The 20,289-nt window shown below is 39.1% G+C and overlaps 3 protein-coding genes across 3 annotated transcripts; all 3 read left to right on the forward strand.

Annotated features, from left to right (window-relative positions):
- Positions 1–2,422: 2,422 nt before the first annotated feature.
- On the forward strand, positions 2,423–19,418 carry LOC144654760 (uncharacterized). Its single transcript, XM_078514996.1, has 7 exons — positions 2,423–2,508; positions 15,484–15,524; positions 15,633–15,837; positions 16,267–16,324; positions 18,233–18,290; positions 18,767–18,829; positions 18,983–19,418. The coding sequence occupies exons 3-7, from the start codon at positions 15,759–15,761 to the stop codon at positions 19,082–19,084; spliced, it is 360 nt and encodes a 119-aa protein (XP_078371122.1). The 5' UTR covers positions 2,423–2,508; positions 15,484–15,524; positions 15,633–15,758; the 3' UTR covers positions 19,085–19,418.
- Positions 4,398–8,455, forward strand: LOC144654168 (uncharacterized). Its single transcript, XM_078514260.1, has 4 exons — positions 4,398–4,677; positions 4,890–5,038; positions 6,548–7,603; positions 8,120–8,455. Exons 1-4 carry the CDS (start codon positions 4,398–4,400, stop codon positions 8,453–8,455), a joined length of 1,821 nt encoding a protein of 606 aa, XP_078370386.1.
- Positions 8,465–10,072, forward strand: LOC144654169 (uncharacterized). The gene has a single exon (XM_078514261.1). It carries the CDS (start codon positions 8,465–8,467, stop codon positions 10,070–10,072), a length of 1,608 nt encoding a protein of 535 aa, XP_078370387.1.
- Positions 19,419–20,289: the final 871 nt, after the last annotated feature.

Below are 20,289 nucleotides of genomic sequence, written 5' to 3' on the forward strand. Positions count from 1 at the left end.
TTCCAGGTCTGTAATCATTAAAACCCTTTCCCACTGCATCTAAAACAGCATAAAGTCTGGCTGGAATCCCCTGTGTTTTGAGACTTCGCGAGTGGTTTAATCGAGGAACTGAGCACCGGTTGTCTTTTCTCCTTATTTCGTCCCAATGGACACGACAAACTTTTGAACCCACTTGGAGCTTCACAGCTCTGGCCAAGTGTTTCGATAACAAACAGTGCTGTCCTCCACATTTTCGGCTGCTCTTCTTTTCCTTTGCACATCTTTCAGCACACGCACCGCGAACAACAACACGAACGTGACAACCAGGGGCGTTCCTAGGCAATTTTTAGCAGTACGCACTAAAGTCAGTGGGAGATTAAGTTTAACGCCAAAGGCGCGAGCTTCTATGAGGGTTTCGGGACATGTCCCCTGGAATTTTTTTTTATGTTACCCTCTAAAACGCCATTTCCTGCATTCCTGAGACTGTAAAGATTTTGTGAAGTCAAGATTAAACTCTGGAGATTACCTTAATTCTCAACCAGAAAACCAAAATTTTCCATATTATTTACAATATAGAAAGAAAGACGTAAATAGGAACGTGTTTTCAGAAAACTTTCCTCATTTTATGACATCGTATCAAGTCGGTAAATAGTTTCCGTAAGGCAACTTATGTTGTACTTCACTGTAATTCCCTCATTTTCTAGGAAAACAAAAAATGAACTAGAGACTTGTAGACCTGATACGAAGATTCGATTACAATTCAAATGCTAACCTTCTTTTCTTTTTGGCGCAAAACTCCCGATCGCCGTAGTTGAAATGCTATAAAAAAGCATTGTGTTGACCACGATAACTGCTTTAATACAAGTACATTGTATAACCCGTGCAATTTTCAGTGTTCACTGATAGAAAAACATCAAAACGCGTAGAAAAATTACAGGACTTTACCCTTTGCCCATGTAAAAAAATATCTGGGAAATTTTGGTACGCACTTGCGTAAATCGCGTAAAGGCAGGTACGCCCTGAGTCCACACTACGTGAAAATAATTTGCTCGTCGCGAGCGCGAGCGGCTCCGAAATTAAGGTGGCTTAATACAGTTTTGAGAGGGTAAATCAGTCCAACCTTTAACTCTCTTGTACAATCTCCAGAAGAGTTTTGTCTTTCTTTTATCACTGTTTGTTACATCCTAAAACCATCTAATGCGATATTTGGAAAATAAAAATGCCAATAAACAGCTTAAATGAACGGCCGAGTGCTTAAGAGGGGACTGGCACTAGTAGTTTAAACGGAAATAAGAAATTGGCTCTTATTAAACATTCATGCAAAATAATATAAAAATCTGTAAGACAGATTTTTCGCAAAATAGGAAAATGTGATATTTTGCCGATTTTTAAAATAGCTCAAAATCTGTCTTACAGATTTTTTCAAAATTTTGGCTGTGGACGTGGTTCACCCCTTAAATTTAATTGTGAAAGTTTCATAACAGGTTGTACGGTAGGTTTGTGAGAAAATCTGGATCAAAATCTGGCTTTTACGACCTCCGAAGCGAATCAAATTGCGCGTGCGAGCGCGCGCTATGATGACGCCATGCGTCGCGAGCGATAATGAAAGACAGAATTAGAACTTCTCTGTCGGTTGTTTATCCACCTTTTTTGTCGTATTGTTTTTCGTCCCAGGTTTCAAGACCTATCTAAAAGTATTTTGAAGTTTCTCTTTTGTATACAAATTTGGTAAAGCGTGGTAAAACAGATGGAACTCTTTTTCGTTTCTGTTTAGAGTTGCTAGCGCCATTTTAGCCCGCGCGAGCAATAATGACGTCAAGCAGAAAATCGTAGCGCGCGCCTTTGAGACACGTAAAAACTGTATTCGGCCACCTTAATTTGTCCATTTTTCGCTGTTGGTGCAAGCACCAAAGCCCTTAGTGTCGACTTAGTGCAAGCGCTTGAAACAAGAACGATAAATAAACTTTTGAATGAGATAATTTTTTTTCTCTGTTTTTTTTTTCTTAACTCTTATGTTTCGCTTTCAAACTTCGCGGTACAGGATTTTACCTTGTTGACATCTGTTGACATTGGATTCAGTCGGTCTCGTTCCCAGAGTCCAGCGGTCGGGAAACGACCGCTGGTCAAGGGGAACGTGGACTCTGGGAACGAGATTGAATACGCCACCGGAAATACGTAATGCACCGGAAGCGGTGATTTTCAGCCGGAAATACGTCTGCGTTTGCAGGCTAGGCCGCCTAGGAGCCAAGTGAAGCCAGCCCAGTGCACTCGAGAAAGACCAAAAATGTGGGGATATTTAGGGATTTTTAGCAAATTTTGGGGATATTTAGAGATTTTTTAGAGATATTTAGGAAAAAAACTGGGAATTTCTGGATAGATTTTTAGAGCTTTTTTCGGGATATTTGTGTCGAGACCTAGAATGGACCGGTCTGGACCTCGTCTGGCGATCAGTGAGGCGCTCTGAACCCTCCTCTGACCAGTCTGCGACAAGCGAAAATTGGCCTCCGGAAAACCATCGGTTACATTAAGGTAAGGTAAAAAAACTATGATAATGGAATTCAGAGAAAAAGAAATTTTGTCAATATGTTTAACAACTACTTCGAGCAAAAAGAAAATGGTAAGTAGAATCTTTGTAGTATGCGCAACTTTTTCGTCAGAACAAAAGTATAAAGGTTTATGGCTGGTTCTGTAGCGTTCTGGTTCAAACTTAAGGTATTACGTACGGGTAAAGCGAAAAAATATATTCTCTCATCTTGGCTAATTTTGTAGTTTATGTGTAGTTATGTCATTATTTACGGAGTAGAGGCTTGCTGTCCCCTCTTTTAGGAGATAGCGAAGTTCGTTGGTACGGGCGCCATTTTGAGCCGCCATTTTGAAATTTTGCGTCTCCATCCCTTTCCGCTCTCTCGCACTGCAGGATGCCATCGAAGCTTATCGAAGCTACAGCAAAACAACAACAGACATTGGAAGCAAGTTAAGTGCGACTTCCTAGAATTATCAACCAGACATCGGTACAAATGGAATGCACGTTTTCGCTCATATTTTGTCCATAGATAGGTCCTGGTGAGAAACTAAACGGACCGTAGTTAGTTTTACCTAATAAATTTTCCTTTCGTAGAAATATGTCAAAAAAGATTTCGCCCCAATTGGGCTCAAAATCCACTTCCGGTTTGACTGATTTTTTTGAAAATTTGATCGCCTCGCGCATTTTACTGCCGCTGTTTATGGATCTTTCAATAGTATTTATATTCTCTTTAGGTCTTGATTGTATAACTGAGCGAAAAATAAAACAGTTCGAGATTAATTTTTAGCCTAGAATGGGGATAAAATGATAGGCAAAATTTGCAATTGGGTCGCGAGCGAAATTATGCAGTAAAACTTTGCCATTTTTTTCTATGTGCGATAACTTAAAATAACGTGAATATACATTTTATGGGTTAAAGAGACACCCATCTGATAGGATATCGTAAGAAATCTCTGGGTAAAAGTTTTTAAGTGGCCCGCTTTGGCCTGTACTTATTACTAATTTCGCCGAAAATCTGCCGTTTTAGCGTGACAGGAATTACGTGACAAGGCTAGTAAAGCGCGAGGGAAATTATCTTTTTGAAACAAATACTTTCAAACAACCCAAGTACAGAAACGGTCATGTGCTAAACTCTTTGAAAAGGTAAAAGCAATAAGAGATTTTCCCTTTACCCGTTTTGAAATAATTGCGTGATCTTAACACGCTCTTTATCACAACATGCTAGACGGCCCGTCGGTAAGGTTTAACCTAGCGAAATTCTGTGTTAGTAGTTTTAAGCTGTTAACCCCTCGATCATTTTCAAAAGCCGGTGGTATAAATAGAAAGCATTCTCAGTTCAATTATAAAACGTAACAACGAGTCAATATTGTTTGGTTTATTTCTTTACGTGATCTGAAGGGAACTAGCAAATAATTAAATTATAAGTATTTGCCGCCGGAGTGCAATGATGTTGATTTTGTTCGTTGATGCGTTGTTGTTTCTTTTTGTATCAGATTGCCGATATTTTCCCAATTATTATCCTATAAGCGAAGCAAAAATATAAAGCAAAAAAATGTTGGTTAGAATTATTTACTAACAGGTATCAACACTGAAGGTATTACTAAGGACTATAAACACCTTTATGGTATAAGATCGAACAGAAAACATACAATTGCCTTATAGCTTTTTAAGTTATATTCAGAGTTCTACGTTTTTTGCCCGAATAGTACATTTCAATGAACTGAAACTTCGAAAATGATTAGCGCCAGAATTCAACGCAATATTTGGATCAGTCCTAAATAGATTTTACTTGCGATAAGCAAATTGTTAAATTAAATTAATTGTTAAATTAAGTTTGAAAACACGTCCTTATCCGACAATTCCTCACTTCAGTAAACACGACTCTTCGAACAAGATGAATGCTTGTTGTTCTTTTAAGTCATTAGTTGGTGGTCAGTGCTCCTTTGATCGCAGAGACAGAAAGCAGTCTACGGAGATCGTCCCACTTTTATCGTGCACTAAAAATGTAGCACAACACAAGTCACTCTTTCAATTCCATGATGTGGAAAGTGAAATTGAGTTAATACTTGCTCGTGCGGCGATGTTTAACAATCCACAAAATGTCGACGTGATGACTGTTTGCCCATCACATCGCTCATCCCTTGGTCTCGGCTGGACAAGAGGAACCGAAAGATGTAGGGTCCCTCAAGATATATCTCTACATAAAATGGTGAGAGGAAAATATCCAAAAGCCGAAAGAGGGGTAAACAAGACCTTCTCGAAGTTAATTCTCAAAAGAACGGGACATTTGGTTCCCGTTGGATCAGGTATATATCGACTTCTCACTCGTGTTATCGCTTCTTGTCTTGTACAATACGTCTGATAGTTTTCCTTCTGTTTGCATAAGGTATGTGCAGATCATGCAGGGAAATTTTGAGTTCAGCGTCCGAAGAAGAGAAGTTGTCAAAATTAGCAGCAAAGAACTCGCCTCCACTTGTCGACATAGATAACAAGGAAGAAGAAGTTGTTAGTCAAATGAAAGAGTTGACATTCAGGGTAAGAAAACTGTGACAATGATAAGCCTTTACTTAAAAGAAATCCATGGCGTTTTAAGCAAGTGTAAAATTTATTTATTCCGGACAACAATGCGAAAATATATATAACAGGCATGCACAGCACCTCTTGGGGGTGGGGGAAAGGGATACTTGGGATTTCGAGTGACGGGGATGATCTAATGGGGGACACAATCAAAACCTAGGGCTTCCTTATCCTTAAAAGTTTCAGAATTAAAGGAGTAATGGTGTAACACAAAGAAAAAATGAAACAATTCACGATTAAGCATCAGAGCATGTTAAGAGCCTGTTTACATGAAAGATTTGTTTGTAATTCAGCCCTCTTGTTATGATCTACAGTCAACGCTTGCCTTACGGACACCCCGCTATAGCGGACACTCGATATTACGGACAAAATTCAGATCCCCGCCGAAAGAGGTTTGACTGTAAATGACTCCCGCTATTACAGACTCTCGCCCGACCGCCCCCCCCCCCCTGAGGGGGGTTACTCCCTTTTATGGTATAAAGGAGGAGGCTTCGCCCGAAAGGGGTACCTTTTTCATGCTTCAGGTATATATAAAAGGGTAGGGATTTCACAAGTTTTGGTACATGAAAGGGTAAAGACATCGGTCATTTAGGTTTTTAAAAGGGTCTTCAATTTAAATAATTATATTGAACAAACGTACCTTATAGCTTTATTTTTAAAATTTATTAAAAGCCATGTAAAACTGACATCTAGAATTCCTGTTTTAGGCATATGTCATGCATGTGTTTTTTTGGTATATGAAAGGGGTACCTTTTTTCAGTAAAAGGTATACAAAAGGGGTGCCTTTCCTGTCAATATGGTATATAAAAGGGTACTTTTTTGAGTAGCCCCCTTGGGATTTTCGCTATACCGAGCACTGAACAACGCCCCGAGCGTGTCCAGTAAAACGAGAGTTAACTCTACGTGGCAATAACATTTTGTAAAATGTAAATGTTGTTTTAAAGTGGTCATGCACTTAGCTTCGAGATTGTCACTTTGTAAGTCTAGAAAATTTCAAACCCGAAAGTGTTCTCGCTGGGCTCAGCACAGAAATCCTTTGGCAAATTTTCTAACAATGCCCCAGCAACACTTGATGTGCAGTGTTATTGTCAGCCTTCGGTATGGGTACAGCGATATACACTTACTTGAAAAAAATGAATAATGAAAAGATAAGTTTGACCTACTGACTGATCGTTTGCTTGCTTGATTGATTGATTGACTGATGGATAATCTGACTGATTGACATGATGGCTCCAGTGTAACCACGTGACCAATATATCGCAAAACATACATCGAAAATTTCGTTTCACAAAAATGTTTCAGCCGCCTCATTTTGATCGATTACTAAAGAAGGTTCAATCCCCCGCCATTCCGGTTGATCATAGGTTTATGAATATTGGTCTTCATGTAGTTGTACGCGGCATTGCGCTTAGGGGCGTAAAATAGTAAAGTGGATTTATTTAAATTATCTCCCATTGCGTTTTTTAGGAAATCAGTACAGTAACAGACCAAAGTCATTTCACGAGTACCCCATTTACAGAGGCGAGGTCAAGCATGTTTTCACAAGCCGATACCCCTTTTGGAAGTCTGTATTTGCCTTCAGATACCGAAAGTCTTGATGACACCTGCCAAGACAGAACTCCTGTCGACAGGTCAAGATCTGCACTGAATGATTTTCTTGCGTCAAGAGACATAAGTCCTATTCGATCTTCTTTAAGGACAACCTGGGATGACGTCGGCGAAAGAACCAAACGTTACTATGTAAAGAAGGCGAGTGAGGCTGTAGCCGCCTCATTGGAAGTTATAGCTGGCGAAGATTCTGATAAATTGTGGGACAAACTGGTCTCTTCAAAGGCAATGAATCAGCATTTTCCCTCAACATCCTTAGAAACAGAAAAAGTCGATTCTGTTTTACTGGAATCTTTAGCAGAATGCTACAACAGTGCTACCCAGTGGGATACGCGTCGTCAGATATTGTCTATCATGGTTGACAAGATCAGCTTTAAGTCTCTTCAAAGGTGGATTCCAAACCTCACACAGTATCGATTCAAGATTGCCAGACAGCACCTGCTGATCCATGGTAGAGGCTCTCCTGTTCCTAAACCTATCCAGAAGAGAATGTACGTTTCCCCGGAAATGGTTGACCACTTTATTTGTTTCATAACCAGTCAGCACATCATTCAAGATTTACCATTTGGACAGAAAAACCTTACTTTGAGTTCCGGTGAAGTGATCGCAGTACCCAATGTTATCAGGATGATGATTCCAGAACGTATAGCACAGCAATATCAAGAGTACTGCAAGGAGTCAGGCATAACCTGCTTGAGCCGAAGCTCTTTGCTTCGAATTCTTGACGTCTGTTCTGCCTCCGTGAGGAAATCCTTACAAGGTCTGGACTACATCACTGCTTCTGGCGCGAAAGCGTTTGAGGAACTTGAAATTGTGGCTGAGCGACTGGGTGAGCTTGGAATGGGTATGTCCTGGGCGAAACAAAGAAAGGAGCAACTGAAATTGGCCAAGCGTTACCTGAAAAGTGACTTCACGGTAAGGACAACAAATAACCCTTAAAACATTGCAACCCGGGGGGGGGGGGGTACTCCCTATAATGGCCTATACGGGGAGGCTCCGCCCTTTTTCAGGCTTCAGGTATATAAAAGTTTAGGGATTTCACAAGTTTAGGTATATGAAAGGGTGAGAAAATCTGTCATTTAGGTGGTTAAAAGGGCCTTTAATTAAAATATTTCGAACAGACGCAACTTATGGCTGTATCATTTAATTTTTTTTAGCGCTGCATGAAGTGACAATAAAACTTCCTGTTTTAAGTCTACGTGATGTCATGTAGGTATATGAAAGGGGTACCTTTTTCAATAAAAGGTTTATGATGTGCCTTTTCTGTCAAAATGGCATATAAAAGGTTAAGGGGTCGGATCTCAGGGCGGAGCATCCCCGTATAAAACTTTTTGGAGTACCCCCCCCCCCGGGCATTGCAACAGCTTTGAGACTAACACGTGCTTGTTTTTATAGCGTAATTTCTCATACGATCCTCTTTGATTTTTTAAGGTACATGTTTCTGAGTCGTCGACTGTCCCAGACCATTGTAGATGTTTTGCGCTCAGTGATGCCAAATGTTCCGAATACCAGGGAGAATGTAGTCATATCCATGATGGGGTGTGTGATCGTTGCAGCCTGGTGGAGGTGAGCATTGGAGAAATAGAAGACGCCCTTAAGCTAATTGCAACAGAAAGCGAAGAAATGGACGAGTTGACCTTTAACACTGAACAAGCAAGTCGTAGCATCAGTGCCTGGAAAGCTCACCTTCTTCGTGCAGTTAACCAAGATGAGGCCAGAGTCGATGTAATGGAAATGTTAGAGGAAAATTCTGTTTTCTTGGTCTAAGATTGGGCCATGAAGTTTCTTCCCAGAAAGTATAGAGAAAGTCAAAGCGACTGGTTTGCCAAGCGAGGGATACCTTGGCACATAACAGTGGCACTACAGCAGCGACCAAACCGACAAATCGAGACGATGGCATTCGTGCACATTTTTCAAGCTTGCGACCAGGACAGTCACTCAGTGCTTGGCATAATGGCGGATGTTCTCACAAAGTTAAAGATTGGTATGCCAAACCTTGAATCAGTATTCTACAGACAGGACAACGCGGGGTGCTATCACTGTGCTTCGACCATTGTTGGTGCTAAAGTGGTAGCAGATAAAGCCGGTGTTACCTTAAAGAGAATGGATTTTTCAGATCCACAAGGTGGCAAGGGAGCATGTGACCGAAAAGCGGCGACCATTAAATCCCACATGCAAATCTACCTCAATGAAGGCAATGACATTGAAAATGCTGCTCAAATGAAGGCTGCCATCGAGTCTTTTGGTGGAGTTCCTGGTGTAGTTGTCACCTTGGCAGAAACGCCTCAGTTGCAAACGCAGAAAGCCGTCACATGGGAAGGTGTTAGTTTTGTTAACAACATCCAGTATGAAAGCGATTGTTTGAGGGTGTGGAGGGCATACGGAATTGGCCAGGGAAAATTAATTCCTTGGAGCAAATTCCAGGTGACTGATAGCGATGGCGAACGTCACTTGATTGTCGATATCGGAACTGATAATGAAAGGAGCACTCATTTGCCATTTGTCGATTTGAAACCTCGGAAGGTTAAATGCCCTGCAGAAGTTACCTCGTCTGACGGCGATGATGACGGAAGTGCCAGCGACGAGGGAAACGCCAATTCTGGATTGTTTTCTTGTCCTGAAGAAGGTTGCATCATGACATATCAAAGATACTCCAGTCTTGAGCAACACCTTCAATGTGGAAAGCACAAACGTGCTTTGGAACAGGAGACACTTCTGGACAGAGCAATGCTAAGATATGCCTATGAGCTTGAAAAGGGTGGATCCAAAGTCGAGGAACTAGGCGATGTGGCGTGCCTCGGAAAAGATAGCAGTTGTGATGCTCAAAATCCTCCTATGTCCATGGGCTGGGCGCTCAAGAGTTCCTTTGTTGGGAAAAGGTTCAATTCCAATCAAAAAGATTACCTCATTAAGAAATTTGAGATAGGGCAAACAACTGGAAGAAAGCTTGACCCGGCCACTGTGTCAAAAGAAATGAGGACTGCCAAAGATTCCAATGGCAATCGTCTGTTCACATTCAGCGAATTCCTGACAACGCAGCAAATCCGGGGCTTTTTTTCCAGACTGGCTGCCAAACGAAGTGTTGATGTTGTGACCGAGGAAGACGAGGAAGAAGAGATCTGTGCACGCCATGAAGAAGCGTTAAGTGAGATGCGCAGAGATGTGTCCAATTTAGTAGCTCTTCAGCATCCCATTATGCATGACACTTATAACATCTGCGAGCTTGCCTCCAGTGGCAAACTTGCAGCTACTTTTCGTGTTACCGTTTTGCGCGACATCTGCATCTTTCTAGGCATTGATGTTTCAAATGTCACGATAACCCGCAAGAAGCCATACATCGATAAGCTTCAAGAGGTGGTGAAGTCTTGTACCTGCTACAAGTGAAAGCCTACAAAGAAGCCGCATTTTCTCCGTCCAATGTTAAAGTATTGACAAATACGTTATCTCATCATTTAAAGAAGACCATTTTGTAACAGTATTAAGTATTAAGTAGAAGCTTTCTCGTTGTCTTTAAAATAGTTAAAACTATTAGCACCCTGCTCCACACTCCTTTCAGATATTTTATCTTCCACAGTCTGGTTGCCTTGACCCCACCCGGCTCCAGCCTTTTTTAAAAAGTACAAACTTTCAAGCTAAGCCCTGCTTAAAACAGGCTTAGAGCGTTAGAGGGGGGGGGGGGGGGGGCTTTCACAATGAAATATCACCCAAATGCGTCAGGAAACGCTATGTGTAGACAGCAAAAGGGGAACAAAGGGGACGCCAAAGAAGCGGTGAAGAAGGTGGGCCTTTCCCTTCCTATAAGAGGGATGGGATGTGGAGTCTAGTAGGTACTGCTAAAAAAGCTATTTTTCTCCGCTTTATCAACAGCGAGGTAACATGGCTACAAATATAATGTGTTTTTAATATGAAAGACTTATTGGCAATATCTAGCGATATTGGTGCTTCCCATGTTATGATCATGATAACTTGACCCAAAAGAATCCTTACATCGATAAGCTTCAAGGGGTAATGAAGTCTGGTACCTGCTTCAAGTGAAAACCAGCAAAGTTCGTGCTTTACATACACGTAGGTTTTCGCAATATTTTAAAACTCCGCTCTGTAAGCCCTTAAAAACACCCCCGTCCTTCCCGGCCACTGATATGCCACAGGCTCGTTACAATAATCCCACCTACGAATTTGTAGAAAAGTTTTGCATTTAAAACAATGTTGATTTCCTTATGGAACTGAAACCGCTTTATGTGGACAGCAGGATGGGAGGTGGGCATTTGAATCTAGTTGGCACTGATTTTAGGTGAAAGTAGAGTTGAAAATACTTGGCAATTTTCAGTGATCTATACTAGAACAGAAATATTACTAGATCTAAAAATATCCCCACAATGATCATGCATGAACAAAAGGAGTGAAAGAAGGGACATCTATAAAAGTATGCCTAGAAAGGCATACTTTGTTTCCAATATTCCCGGAATATTGTGTGCTAATCCATGTTACCTTTTATAGTTTATTCCGTGCCAAAGCTAAACGCTGTGAATTCTCTATCTAGCCAAAGATTTGAACTGCTAGCAGATCCTTTTATAATACTTTCATATCGTTGTAAGTGACAGTTAATTTCACCATAAAAGTTGTAACAAATTGAAGTGTGAGAAACCATTGTAAGTTGTTTAGTTACGCTATTAAATCTGCCAAGTATAAAAGGAGCGACAAAAATTATCATTTCCCTTGTAGCAGAACGCCCTGGTCACAAACTCTGTCATAAGTGGTGCAATAGGAAAGAAAAAAAATCCTAACTAAGTCCTTTTGAATTCTTCTGAATTACTTTAATGAAAAGTAGACAAAGCACGTACATTTGCCTGGTTCTGAATTTCAGCTGAAGAACACTTAACAGCACAACCACTCGCGATATTGGTATAAAAAAAGTAAAAGTTTCCTTTACATTTACATTTGGCATGTGACATCTATCTTTTTCGTGTATTTTAAAATGATTAGATTATTTAAAATACAGGAAATCGTGAAACTGTCAGCGGGTATTGTGACAAGCAGTGTCACGCAATTATTTACATTTTTTCTGATTTACGGCAAAACTAGTGATAAACAAAGGCCAAAGCGGGCCACTAAAAACCTTTCCCCCAGAGATTTTTTTAAATATACTATTAGATTAATGTCTAGTTAACCCATAAAAATTGTTTTTACGATATTTTAGGTTATCGCACATAGAAAAAAATGGCAGAGTTTTACTGCATAATTTCGCTCGCTACTCATTTGCAAATTTTGCCTTTGGATTTATCCCCGTTTCAGGCTAAAAATAAATCTCGATTTGTTTTATTTTTCGCTCAGTCATACACGAAATACCTAAAGACATTATAAGTGTTATTGAAATATCAATAAACAGCTGCAGTATAACGCACGAGGCGATCAAACTTTCAATAAAATCAGTCAAACCAGAAGTTGTTTTTGGGCCCAATTTGGGGCAAAATCTTTTTTTGCATATTTCTACGAAAGAAAGCTATATTAGGAAAAACTAACTGCAGTCCGTTTAGTTTCTCACTAGGGCCTATCTATGGGCAAAATATGAGCGAAATCGATTTTTCCAATTTGTGCCAGAGAAAGGCGATATTAGTCGATTTTTGGAGAAAGCCGCACTTAAACTCCCAAATCGACCAGCTATAACAAAAGCGACTACCAAAAGACTCTTTTGTAATATTTAATAACAGTAAAAGTGAGTCCGCTATGCGAACATGTGTGGACTTTCATTTGATTAAAAGTTGACATTATGAATTAATCAATGAGTTACTGTAGCAGTCAACAACTTCAAGTTTCGAATCGAGTAATTCGAGATACAAGGCGAAAAAACAAAGAAATTATCAATCAATTTATTTTTTACAAGACTGTTGGAAGAACAAAGTGTACTATTACTTGTCTTATGTACTACGCTTCAAGAAACACACGTTACCATTGCCACTTGGGATGTCACGCAATGTGAAGGAGCGTGGTGTGACCCTTTGTCACGTCGTTCACGACAAATGCCTTTTTTTTCATGCAAATAAAAACCTAGAATCCTAAAAGAACAGCAGTTATTAGACCAAAAGCCTTTCCTTACCGCTAGCAAGATAGGATACTATTTTCATTAAAAATCAAAGTCTCTTCGAGATATCAACGTTTTTGCATGAAGTATGAGTCGAAGGTTTATCCTGTGCATTGTTCTTCGAACTTATCATTACAGTTTCTTTGTAGTTTAATTTAACAATTTCCTATCTTCGCGGAGGAAATGCAGCCATATAATTTTGTCAAAAATGGCTCGTTCGCGCCGGGTATTTATACACATATTCCTTAACATTACACAAATAAACAGTGCAAATTTCAGCGAGATCTGACAATTCTATACTTTAAAACTGCAAGGACCTTTCGAGGCAGTCGATTACGGCAGCGAAATTAGCAAATGAAACAGCAAAATATGCGTTCGACGCTTTGTTTTTGCGACGCTATATTTGAATTGTTATAGGTAGACCGCCGTTCAATGTGTTCAAGGCCGTATCGTTACGATTGCTCCATGAAAAAGCACGAAAAAAAAATACGGATATTTCCGACTACTGTCGGAGAAAACATTACGTAAACAAATCGTTACACTCAAGCTGCGTTTTGTCTAGGCTCGGCGAGGGTTGGATATCAAGACCCAGGATTAAACAAAAGCCACATATACAGTGAATGCTTTCGAATTATATTTGAAGATGAAATACGAAAGAATTTTGCTGTCTTTGACTGAAATTCCACTCGAACTGCGTAGATACTATCGCGTGTTGTAAAGCCGATTCATGCAACATTGCTCTCAACGCGATGTAAGTGCTAGTGATTATTTATTCGTGTTTTAGTTACGCAATCCATTGTTTGTGCGACGCTTTTTATAGATCGCCTTTCAGACACACGTGCGTTGAGATAAGAAAGCTGACATGTCACTTTTAAAATTCTTATATAACGTTTGTAAATGTGACAAGTCACGTTTTTTCCACGAAATCGCAAGTGATCACCCACAGCGGAAAGTAATCCCTTGAGAAATTAAAACAGTCCCTTGAGAAATTAAAAAAGTCCCTTGAGAGTTTACAAATATGTGGATCCAAATTTTGTCTACTAACCCCTATTCTACCATTTTTGCTTGTAAACAAGCAAAAACGTCCAAAAAAGAAATGTTGCGTGGAGCACGTGAACTGTCTCGCATCGCTTGTTTACACAACCCTTACTTTTTGTGTAAAGTTTGTAAACAACTCATCGAAAAACTTATTTTCTTTCAATGAGTTCTTTTTTTAACCTTTTTGGAATAAGAGCGTTTCAATAAGCTTTCACAAATAATTTCTTAGTAGCTTGCGTAGAAAGGCGGAGAAATATATTTTTCTGTTCACGAAATATTCACTTGAAGTCGGTGTCTTGAGAGGCGGCGAAGGACGTTATTTGAACCGACAATTAAATTATTTTGTCGCACGGTTTGGATATATGCATATTATACGGTCCGATGTTATTTTTATTCTTATCATGACAATGTTTTAGTTCAGTTCTGAATACGACATCGGTCTTTTGTTAAATATACTACTTGAGAGAAATGGAGCAGGTGAATTATATCCCGGAGTCCAAGACAAGTAAAACAACATGATCAGCGAACTTGTTTTGATACAACTCGTTGTGCATTCATTGTGTGTGGCAAAGCTGAAATAAATAAATAACCAGACATTTGATTCGTTTTAATATGCGAATCAAAAATGCTCAAGCCGCACAGAAAAACAAACAGTGCGGAAAGTGAGACAAAGTGTGAAAAAGAGAAACGTGACCTACAGTACGACCGCAGTTGTTCAGCTCATTAGATATTCAGATTTCAGCCGTCGCGATTGTTATTTCACTTTTCATCTACGCCACCGCTGCCTTTGAAGTGGTTCCTTGATGTATATTTTCCAGCCACCACACGCTCTTCGAAAGATGTGTCAAAAAAGGCTTCTAGATTCAAGAATAAAGTGCGACTAACTCGATACTGATCGAATTTCTGGGTTTACTGCCTTGGCTGCCCATCTCAGACATCTCACCGAAACTTCGTATTCTCCGATCACTGTCGAAAACTTCCGAAAGCACTAACCCGAGTTATCACGGAAAGTGACCCCCAATCGGAAAAAACTGCATCACAACAATGTGTAGACTTTAAAGTCCACACAAAAATTGAATTCTGGACTACTTATCAATAATTATTGTAAAGTTAAGAAACTAGGCAAAAGTTTTCATTCGCCAAGTTTGAAAGACTGTAGCTGGACTAAAAAGCGTTCAGTTACGTTTTTAATTTCCCATACATTTGTCTATAATTTTTCCCACGAACCACGTCAATTTGCAGAAAAAAATACAGACAAATGTATGGGAAATTAAAAACGTAACTGAACGCTTTCTAGCCCAGCTACATCCTTCAAACTTGGCGAATAAAAACTTTTGCCTAGTATCTTAACTTTACAATTCATAAGTTGTCCAGAATTCAATGTTTGTAAAAGATATTTGCCGTCGGATTCCCAAACAAACACTATAATTTCTAACCGCGTTGCCTACCCATCAAGATGGCGTCGAAAACCATGATAAGGCCTATTTTCTTGAAAGCTATAAGTTTTTAGAATGTTCCAATAGAAGTGTTCTTCAGGCAAAGTATCAAGGCTTTCAATTTTGTGTGCTTCATGTCCAGGGACTCTCAATATTTCCAGTCAGGGCTTCAAAAATCCTAGCTTAAAATATATTTTAGAGAAGTTTTGATGCTGAATGAAATTATTACATTTATCTTGCAGAGAACTTTCGTGTTCAAGAATATCAAACATTCAGATATCAGGTATGTATACATGTTAGATCAAGTCAGTTGTTACTTCGGTATATAAATAATTTTCTATATTCGCTTTCTGCATTAAAACTACATTGTTGTTTTTATGTTGTATGACAGGTACAAGATGCATTTTCAGTCAGAACCTGTTTCTATCAACAAGAGAAGATCCTTACTTGCCAGCACTCAATTACTCGATCAGGATCTTCTTCTACTAGCCTTTCTGATGAAAACACAGTTGAAGATATGGAAGTTGACCCTCAACCTGAGGAAACTAGCTGGCCTGGTAATAAGTTAGTTGAAGATATGGAAGTTGACCCTCATGGTAAGTTTGTAATGAATGTATTTTAAGTTTGTCAGAATTAAGCATAAAGCATGGTAGAAAAGTCACTTTTTTGGCAGGAAATCAAGTGATCATCATTTAGCTTATTGACAACAGTATCATGACAAGACGATAATAAGCATATGTTTGAATGTTTTTGTCAGTCCTCACTGTAATACAAGTCCTCATTGTAGACAAAGCCAAACTACTTGTATTAAATCGCAGGTACCCCAAGCTCTATGGGAGATATAGACCATGTGACTTTTAGTTTGTTCAGCAAGAAGATCAACAAATTAAAGTTTTATAAATTTCCATAAGTTAAAACTTGAACTTTATAAGGAAAACAAAAATTACATGATGCTGTACAGACTAGTAAACATTTGCCAAATCACCTAACCCAGTCATTAATTGCATTTTATTAATAAATTTCAGTTACCTATGGTGCGTTGGAACAACGACCAACTGTGCCTGGAATAAATGCTCTAGGAAGGTAAGTTATTATTATTGTACTATCCATTTGGGCTGTGACAGACTTGAGGCCACAGTACATCAAGCTTCACTATCCAATCTATAGCTTGTAGTCCCAACCTATATAACCTGTCCATTTTGACTTTTTACAGTTTCTTTAGGCTGGGCACTTTAAAGGTCAAATGAACAGAAATTTCGATTTTTTTAATTTTTTGCATATGTGTTTATTAAGAGCCAAATAAACACATCTCGAAGTTTCAAAGTAATCAGACATTGCATCGCAGAGGTATTGCAAGTTGAAAAATGCTTTTTTCAGGCCCTCAGAATCGTAGAGTGCTCGGAAAAATTGTCGGAAATAAAAACTTGTAACGTCATAATTGGTGTTTTTGAAGACGACCACAGACCGATTCCGCAGACTGCACCTTAGAATTTAAATAAATGTGTTTAGTGACATTTCAAGCAGTGACTTCGTTCTGTTTGACTGTTTTTCAGCTGATTGATTTTTAGTTGCTGTTTAGAGACGCGCATTTTTTAAATAAAATAGCTAAAGCTCAAAAATAGCGTAAAGTTTTGTTTGCTGTCATTTTGCATATCATGTGACAAATAGATGGAATGCACGCTGGTATGAAAACAAATCAGGAATCTCCATTGTTTGTTCTTATTAGCATTTAACGTTAATGAGCAGACTTATCTGCATGTGCGTTAACTATGCACGTGCGTTTTGAATCTTTGGTACACTTCAAAGCAGTTCTCTGCCGACAACAACGTGAAATGACGAAATTCTGCGTATTTTGGATAACGTCAACCACAACAGCTAATTTTTGGCTTTTCTATTTGGGGTTGAATGCTCTCTTTGAATATTCAGCGGGAGCTAGTTCTTTAAGCGATAAATAAGCAAAATACGTTTGGAAAGTTCAAGATTTGCAAGTAAAATATAAATTCATTTTCCACCAGACGTTGTCGTTGACATTGCCGTCGGTGCGATCTGCGGAATTGGTCTGCGGTCCTCTTCAAAAACACCAATTATGATGTCAAAAACTCGTTCCATTCCTTCCATTTTGACATTGCGAAGTCATCCAAAAACATTTTCGTGAACCCTTCGGAAATCTTCGTATTTTTTGCTGTAATTCACGCTTTAAAGCTCAGAAAGCAAAAGTTTTTCTTTATTTTACTCAATAATGGATAGTTTTAGCATTTGGTTGGTTAAAATGGCATTAATTGAAATTTCTGTTCATTTGACTTTTAATGCCTTCCCTCAGGCATACATATCCAGGCAATTTAGGATTTTCACAATTCTTCTGTTTTTCCACTGTTCGCTTTAAAACAATGGACCATATTTTCGCGATTAAACACCCCGGCATTTATTTCAAACTTGAACTGGTGTACCCAGCATTTATTTGACTCTGCAGTAAATTCTTGCCCAGTATATTTATTTGGGACCCGGCGTTTACCGGGTAATTGAGGAAATATGTAATAGGGTTTAATTCATTTTTTTGGTTTGAGAATAGTTAATCTCAGTTTGTGTAGGTGCCTCAGGGCATTCAGTAAGATTAAAGATAGGTGGCTGCTCTTGTGCAGCTCATGTCAGAGAGGGATAATAGAAGCTGTAATCTCACCCCTTACAGGGAGTTGCATAAACCTTAGCCAGGGACCCCGGAGCTGGGCTGCCCCCCCAAATATTTCCGAAAAATTTAAGACTTACTAAGAGAAGAGTCTCTAAAGCCACCCACTTCAAGTCACTAAACAGCCCCCCCCCCTCCCAATTGGAATAATGCTGCGCAGTCTCTGTTAGCCAGTAATTTCAAAGAATTCCTACTGGGCCTTTCAATAGACATAGCACCCACCAAAGCCGGTGTCTGTGATAAAACAGCATGCTTTATTGCTATATCTTAATTTAACTGGTAATTAAACCTTGTTCTGAATATTACAGCCACTGGAATACAACACTGAATGCTTTACAACAGCAGCAGCAACCTTCATCAGTGCAGGTAAGTTCAGAAAAAGTAAAATATTAAGATAAGAACTACTGTATGACGTTACACGAGACAGGTGCTATCTTGCATTGCAAGCATTTTTGATGGGCCACTGCCAGGGTTGGATAATTTTGTTCAAGATTGTATAGGGTAGACACAAGAGAACAAGACCAGGGGGGGGGGGGGGGAAGGGAGCGGGAGTAGAGAGAAGAAAAATGCCTGCCTGCAAAGCCTGTGAAATTATGAAATGCCCCCCCTCCTAATTAGTACTGCTTTACCCTATTCATCATAGCTTACGTTACTGTTAAAGTGTTTTAATCACACATTTTTTTTAATTTTATTTGCAAAACACAGTTACATTCATTACTTTCAATACAAGCTACTTATACCACTTACAATACTTAACAACATTACTATATATACATTTCTTTCATAAGCTTTACTAGTTTTCTTTAATTTACCTTTTTTCCATGTCTGCTATTATTTGCCAGGTGTCTCCTTGTCCGGCAGCAAGAATTAAACCAAAACCAATCAATAACCACACTATGAACAAGGTTAGCCGAGCAAAGATGCTTGCTTCGCTTTATAGCTGTATACTCGTTGAGATTTTGTGATTTCGTATTAAAATACATGATCAGCATGATATTTTGTGGCAGTTGAAGGTTTTGGTGCTTTGTGTTAAACTTGTATGTGTTTATATTTTGCAGTCCAAGCTGTTTAAAGGTCTGGACGAAGATTTGAGTCCCAGTACCTTCAAACCCAGAAAGAGTATCAAGAGACTTGTTATAAAACCCAAGTCAGACAAATAGGCTATGCTCAAGATAACTGAAGCTACATCTGTTGTAGTAGTTACTCTGTTTCCACAAGATCTAGATAAAAGCAGACTGACTATTTTTTTTAAGAAAGGGAACGACACAGTTAGCTTAACACCAGAATATTAGAACTGCTGCATTCTTCAGATTGTTTCAGATGTTGAAAAATATGATAAAACAAGTATTACATCTTGCGCAGGTTAACTTGTATACAACACTTAACATGTAGAAATGTGGAATTCATTGCCCTTAGATGTCATGATCATGTTAGATATTTATCACCTAGTCTGGCATCCTTCAAGTATGGAGTGAAAAACTTTTTAATCATAAGTTTGACCTATTTTTATTTTTAATATTTTAATAATAATTTTGTATTGTAAACTTAATTATTGCAACTATTATTTAATTATTACACTACTTAGATTAGCTAAACGGTGATTTGTCCTAGTATGTAGTGTCCTTTTTAGTGATTATCCTTATGGCTTATGGCTTGTTATATCTTTATCCCATTTTCTAAATTGTAAGCTGGTGCCATTAAATTGTAACACAAATAAATAAAAATAAAAATAAATAAGTAGATTGTTATAGTAACGTTACAGTAGCTTAGGTAGTCTACTTTGTGCTTCATTAGAAAAAGGGCCTACTTAAGGTTATTCGAAATAAGTATTTAATAATAAAGTATTATCTTTTGTCTCACGATGAAGTCACTTGTGATTTTGACTGCGTGCTGCTAGTCTTCACCAGGCGATGAGGTCGACTGGTAACACCCTGGGTAACATGCAATCTTATACAGCATGATACACTGCTGTAATTATTTAAAAACAGTTGTGATTGGTGCATTTCAATCCTCGCTGTTCCATTGGGTTGTTGCTAGATCTTCCCAAGTCGACTCGTAGTCGTACAGTTGAGTTCTCACCTGGTGTTGGTGAAATTTCGATCCCTACCATACCCGTTGATGTTTTGGTGAAACTGTAGACTACGAGCAGTCCCTATTTTTTCGCAGAGTCCGTCGAGCTTGAAGCGAAAAAAATTACGCCGGGGGGAGGAGAGAAGCGAAAAAAAGAGGGACTCCCTATTTTTTTCGCCTCTCGCCTCGCCCCGCCTCCTTCCCCCACGCGTAATGTTTTTCGCTTCAAGCTCGACGGACTCTTCGAAAAAAAGTTTTCGCTTCAAGCTCGACGGACTCTGCGAAAAAATAGGGA

The sequence above is a fragment of the Oculina patagonica genome, chromosome 5, assembly GCF_052425735.1.
Source record: "Oculina patagonica isolate OP01 chromosome 5, crgOcupat, whole genome shotgun sequence".
Classification (NCBI taxonomy): Eukaryota; Metazoa; Cnidaria; class Anthozoa; order Scleractinia; family Oculinidae; genus Oculina; species Oculina patagonica.